Source organism: Carex rostrata, chromosome 8 (genome assembly GCF_964058835.1).
Source record: "Carex rostrata chromosome 8, lpCarRost1.2, whole genome shotgun sequence".
Classification (NCBI taxonomy): domain Eukaryota; kingdom Viridiplantae; phylum Streptophyta; class Magnoliopsida; order Poales; family Cyperaceae; genus Carex; species Carex rostrata.
Genome location: NC_135925.1, coordinates 11,473,475 through 11,479,111, shown reverse-complemented (window position 1 = coordinate 11,479,111; position 5,637 = coordinate 11,473,475). Strand labels below are relative to the sequence as shown.

At 33.8% G+C, this 5,637-nt stretch overlaps 1 protein-coding gene across 1 annotated transcript; it reads right to left on the bottom strand.

Annotated features, from left to right (window-relative positions):
- Nucleotides 1–603: 603 nt before the first annotated feature.
- On the bottom strand, nt 604–4,488 carry LOC144558146 (heterogeneous nuclear ribonucleoprotein 1-like). Its single transcript, XM_078306890.1, has 6 exons — nt 4,313–4,488; nt 4,182–4,222; nt 2,715–2,878; nt 2,133–2,241; nt 1,731–1,900; nt 604–1,433 (listed from the first exon to the last, which is right to left on the bottom strand). The coding sequence occupies exons 1-6, from the start codon at nt 4,351–4,353 to the stop codon at nt 990–992; spliced, it is 969 nt and encodes a 322-aa protein (XP_078163016.1). The 5' UTR covers nt 4,354–4,488; the 3' UTR covers nt 604–989.
- Nucleotides 4,489–5,637: the final 1,149 nt, after the last annotated feature.

The following is a 5,637-nucleotide window of genomic DNA, read 5'->3' as shown; positions in this document are numbered from 1 at the left end:
GGTCAAGAAAAAAATGCAACATGTATTCCATTGCAAAGCTGCTGGCATAACATTTCAGACAATAAATACGCAATGTTGCATTTAGAAATCTTTTAATAGATTTTTTTTAGCTCTATAAAGTATAAAATAAATTCTAACAAAAGTAGGCCATATAGAATGGTTTATGGTTCACCCTTTGCCAACAAATCTGTGTACCTACTGCCTTCATCCTCATTTCACTGAAGAAGGGCTCCTAGCAAATTAATTGTGCTGCCTGTACGGAAAATAAAAGCACCGGTCCAACTTGAGCTATCTCTCGTGAGAATAAACAAAGAGATTATTTTTTCTGATGAATTTCTAGCTTGTAAAGTGTGAAATATGGAACAACATACCTCCACATGAAGCATTAGACCACATTTGATGCCATATTTGGTTTTCAGTATACCGGTACTGGCATGGATTATATTATATTATAATAACAGCTATGTAATATCAGATATCTATATACAGATCTTTCTGTGAATGCCTTCAGAAGACACAGAAGACGACTAACAAGAGCAAAAGAATGAAAAGGACCTGAGCTATTACAAACAAAGAAACTAATCAGCTGTCGACTATCATCTATAGTAAAATACAGTTGAAATTATCATCTGTTAGTCTAAATCAAAGGCCGTGCCAAGTAACAAATACAATCTGCACAATGCCTTCTCGTATCTACTGCACTACTAATTCCAAGAGGAGAATAATATTAGTCCGAAACAAGCACTATCTGACATATTTGATACATATTCAATTGTCCCAGATAAATCTACAAAACAAACAAATATCTGTCTCAAACCAGTCTATATTTCCCACCAAATTGATTAAACCATTAAATCTAGAAAGCTGATCAGGTTTCCAAAAGATCATCATCAAGCATGGTCTTGCAAGTCTCAGATCAACAAAAATTCTGTATAATACCAACCATTTGAAATCCCAATCCATTAGAGACAGCAAATCAGCTATTTCTCCTACCTTCTGTATGGATGATATCTACCATGACTGCCACCACTACCACTGCTACTGCCATAGCCTCCCCTCATACCATTTACTCCACCAGCACCTAAACCACCACCTTGAGAGAAATCATAACTACCACCTAGAGAGAAGTCATAACCACCACCAAAACCAGTATCTACTTGCCCATATCCACCCAAACTGCTTCCATACCCTCCTCCATAAAAGCCATACCCAGAATAAGCACTTAAAAGGCCATCAAAAGCATTGTAACCATTGTAACCACCAAACCTATTGCCAGAATTACTGTATTGAGCAGAACCATACGCACTGGAGTTGCCAAATCCAGTTCCATATGATGCCTCAAAGTTGCCATACTCCTCGCCAAAAGTACGTACCCCAGATTGACTATTACTGGAGAAAGACGATTTCTTTGGCTCAGCTTTCTTGACCTCTACCTACAATTAATTTTGAAGAAGGAAGCCTAGACCTCATTAAAAATGTCAACTATCTAGTAAAAAATGCTGCTGATGTTACATAAATATTACTATAATATAACTAAGGAAAGGTCTATGAACATGGAACTGATATAATTAACAAGTCAATTCTGTTCGTCTTTCACTTTATTAAATCAAAGAGCTTACTTAGTAAGTACCCACTTTTGAAAAAGAAAAAGAAATCAGAATAGTACAAAAGCTTGGTTGTTGTTATGCAATATTCTAGCAAACTAACTATAAGGGAGAGTAATGTTGCACCTTAATACCGTCAAGATCAATTATGCTTCCATTAGATAACAAGGCATCTACAGCCTCCTCAGTCTCAAAAACTACAAATCCAAAGCCCCTTGATCGGTTTGTTTCATGGTCCCTTATTATTTCCTGGTCAACCACCTCTCCATACTTTGCAAAGAATGTTCCAAGTTCATCTGACCATCACAAAAAGTGAAAAAGGCACGAAAATATGAGATCATATACATTATAAAAGGAAAAGAGTAGTTTTTTGTATACCCTTACAAAACTCAAATACTTTGTGTCCGGGTGGGGAGGGTTTCTGTTATACATGTAACCTTCTTTTGAAAAGCAAAGTTATGATGTTTTGAGCTTTTGAAGGGTAAACAAGAAACTTCAGCTGTTTCCATGTCAGATATGCAGTGTTACCTTCTGTCAATGATGGCGGGATCCCACCAACAAATATCTTTTTTGTTTTGGCATTGTAATTGTGATGCTGCCCCGGAGAACGTTTTGGTATTGTTCTTTTAATTTCAACCTACAGAGGGGAAAGGCGGGAGGGGGAGATTTAATGATCGTCTTAGATACTGTCATTGCTTTTCTAGTTATCTTCAAAATTACTCTAATGTTGCTAGATAAATTTACTGAAAACCATGTAACACGTCATGTGAGTATTATTTCAGTTTTTGATTTTTTGAGTGAAGGAAATTTGGTGTTATGTATAAGAATTTCTCCATAAGACACTTATAGCTAGATTTGAAGTGTGCCATTGGTACAGAAAGCTCTAGTACATGTCAGGGGTTCTGTGCCCAATGCCCCAATGTCTTCAAGTTAGGAGCCCATGATCTCACACGTATTAGTGTTACCTCTGCACTATTTTAGGACCTTTCTGGCTTTATTGGTCATCTCTTGTGCAGACGGAGGTATTCCAGTTGGCAACATTAGCCTACCAAGTCTGAAAACTTTTGGTGCATTTACATGACCTATTTAATAATTTAATTTCAAACTTACTTGTTTTCCATTGATGATGTGGGTGTCATCCATGACAATTTCAACAATAGATGGGTCTGAAAATGTCACAAAACCAAAACCCCTAGGCTCACCCGTAAACTTATTGATCATAATTATGTGATCTATTATCTCCCCATATTTCCGAAAATGCTTCAAAAGTGCACCTATATCCACAAAAGTACAGTTCAGTGACATCTGGATAGTATTGAAGATATCGTATATCAGAGAGAAATGTGACAAACATCCAAAATCAATAGTTAATTGGCACCGTACAATTTTGAATAAATATGTGTGCCCAATCATTTTCTTTCCTTTTATCTTCTTGAACTAGTATACTCCATCTTAGATATATTGACAACCTAGCTAATTTGGCAACTGTGGCAACCAACAAAGCTCTTAATAAAATTTAAAAATAAGATTATAGATATGTTCCTCACAGTTTAGATAGGATCAGTGCCATTAAAATTGAACCTTTGATATTTCTAATTGCAAAATAGATAACTAATTCATTTCAAAGTTGTATCAAACTTGATACACAACCAATCTAAGCAAGAGAGAATGTATCTTACAATTTAAACTTTTTTTAAATTTTGATAAGCATTTTGTTAGCTGTCATAATTGTCAATATAACCTATCCCTTTACAATAAACATTAGAAATGTAGAATAATATCCCAATAAATGATATCTTGCATGTAGCTCTGGTAGGATTCCATTCTTTTATTATTAGTGATCTCTTCAAAAAGTGGGGGAATCACTTGATAATATTGACAATCTTAAAAAATAAAGCTTAAATATGAAATCCAATATCATAGGCATGAACTATATTATCTACATATAATGTCTATAAAAAATGATGCGATTTGGTGTATGTTTCACAGTCCAAAAATAATGGGTCCTTGATGCATTACACAAACAATACTTAATTGCATGAAGTTTGTTTGTTAGACTATCTAAATATCCAATAACATACCTATAAATTTACTTTTCAATCTCCAAATTTTACTTATTTATTTTTTATGGAAAATCAGTTGTCCTATTGTCAAGTGATGCTCCTACAAATATTATAGCAGCAAATGCATAACGGAAATTTTCAACGCAATGTAACAAAACTTGCCAAATTATAGTTAAAGAGTGAAGTAAGACTAAATGCTAATTTTTCATTGAAATATATTCTCCTCGACCTCAATTCAGATAACTGAACTACCAAATGTTCTTCTAAATGCACAAATTAATTAGCTAATAGCTAGATTTGGATGAAACCCCAATAAAGATTCAATTACAATACTGATATCCACACTGAAACCACCAGGCAGCAGGCAGAAAATTATCTAATGTTCTGTGTCATAAACAGAATTAGAAGAACTTCAGAGGCGCATTAATGAAAAGCCCAAAAGAAACCTGAATTAATAGAGAAATCACACAAAAATGAAGAAAGAGAAAAGCTTGGTGAGATCAGAGAAACGTACTGTCAGTGGTGTCTCTAGCAAGCCCACCGATGAAGATTTTTCTACAAGCAAAAACGAGAATTATTCAGTTAAGACAAATCATATAAGAAACATACGAAATCACAGATCGGAAGGGAGAGTCGATCTCTCACCCAGCGCTGGCGCCATCCCTTTCCCACGACTTGTTCGCCATGGCTTAGAAGTTAGAACTATTTAGGTTTTCTCAGTTTAGAGCTCAGATAGATAGAGAGTGCGGTGGGAAGAAGTCACTTCAGATCCTAGTTTCTTTGTTGGCTTTAATTTTGGAGGTATAGATTTTAATTTACACGTTATTCGTGGTGTAACAAGTTTCCAAATGTCGCATATATACCCCTGTAAACTCGCAAAATATGTTGTAAACGGCTACCATGTGGTTAACATGGTATAAATCATGCAAACCCAATTTATGAGTTAGTTTCATCCTTCATTATTATAAATGAACTCTTCATTGTTATTTTTAAAAGTTCAAATAGTTAAATTAATTTGAATCGTTTAACATAATTTTTATATACAAATGTACTTGATTAAATTTTATATATTTTATTATTGTCTTAGATGAGTTAAAAGCCACTACTTTTGCATGATCTAGAATATTTAGATCAAGTATAAATTCATACTGGTAACATCTGTCAGTACATTTCAAAAAAAAAAAATAGAATCTTTAAATCAAGTAATTTTCTATCTGTTTAAAAAAATAGTAATTTTTTTTCTTAAAAATATAAAATTTGATCTACAAATACATTTTCATATGGAGATAATGTTGAGTAGTTACATATTAATTGTTCGGACTTCAAAAATTGAGATATTAATCTATAGTATGGATCAATATGCACTGTACACAGTATTGTAGTCTTACTTTGTATATATTTATTAAATTTTATTAAAAAATACATTGTTCTTAAAAAATATCAATATACACTCCGCCATTTGCTATTATTAATATGTGCAATTCAAATTCGTTATTTTATTATTAGATTCTGAAGCAATAAAGAAAGAATAATTAGTATTTATGTCACCCGTTTTTATTCGTCATTTGAATATTATTATAAATAATTCATTCAAAAAAAATATTATTATAAATAAATTATGATAGCTTTCAATATCCAAATGTTATCAATACCGAACTATTTTTTAGCTTCCAGATAAGCAATTACCCGAAAACACCGTGAAGCTATATGATTCGATTCCTATGCAATTACTTTGCTTGTCCCATTACATCCACATAGGGTGACAAAAAAACTCGTAGCTCGTGGTTCGATCGTAACTCACACCTGACTCGTTTATTACTAGACCGAGTTGTTAACAAGCGAGCTAACTACTAGCTCAGTTCAGAATTAACGAGTTCAAGCTGGGACCTAACTTGCTCGCCAGCTCGTGAGCTAGTTCGGTTAGGCATCAAACCCAGCAAGCCAGCTCGTCAGCTCGCAAGCTAGTTCGG

Coding starts and splice junctions, on each gene's coding strand:
- LOC144558146 (XM_078306890.1), bottom strand. CDS start 4,353: ATGGCGAACAAGTCGTGGGAAAGGGATGGCGCCAGCGCTGG. Junction 4,223..4,312: donor AGGGATGGCGCCAGCGCTGG/GTGAGAGATCGA, acceptor TTTTGCTTGTAG/AAAAATCTTCATCGGTGGGC. Junction 1,901..2,132: donor CCCGCCATCATTGACAGAAG/GTAACACTGCAT, acceptor TGTGATGGTCAG/ATGAACTTGGAACATTCTTT.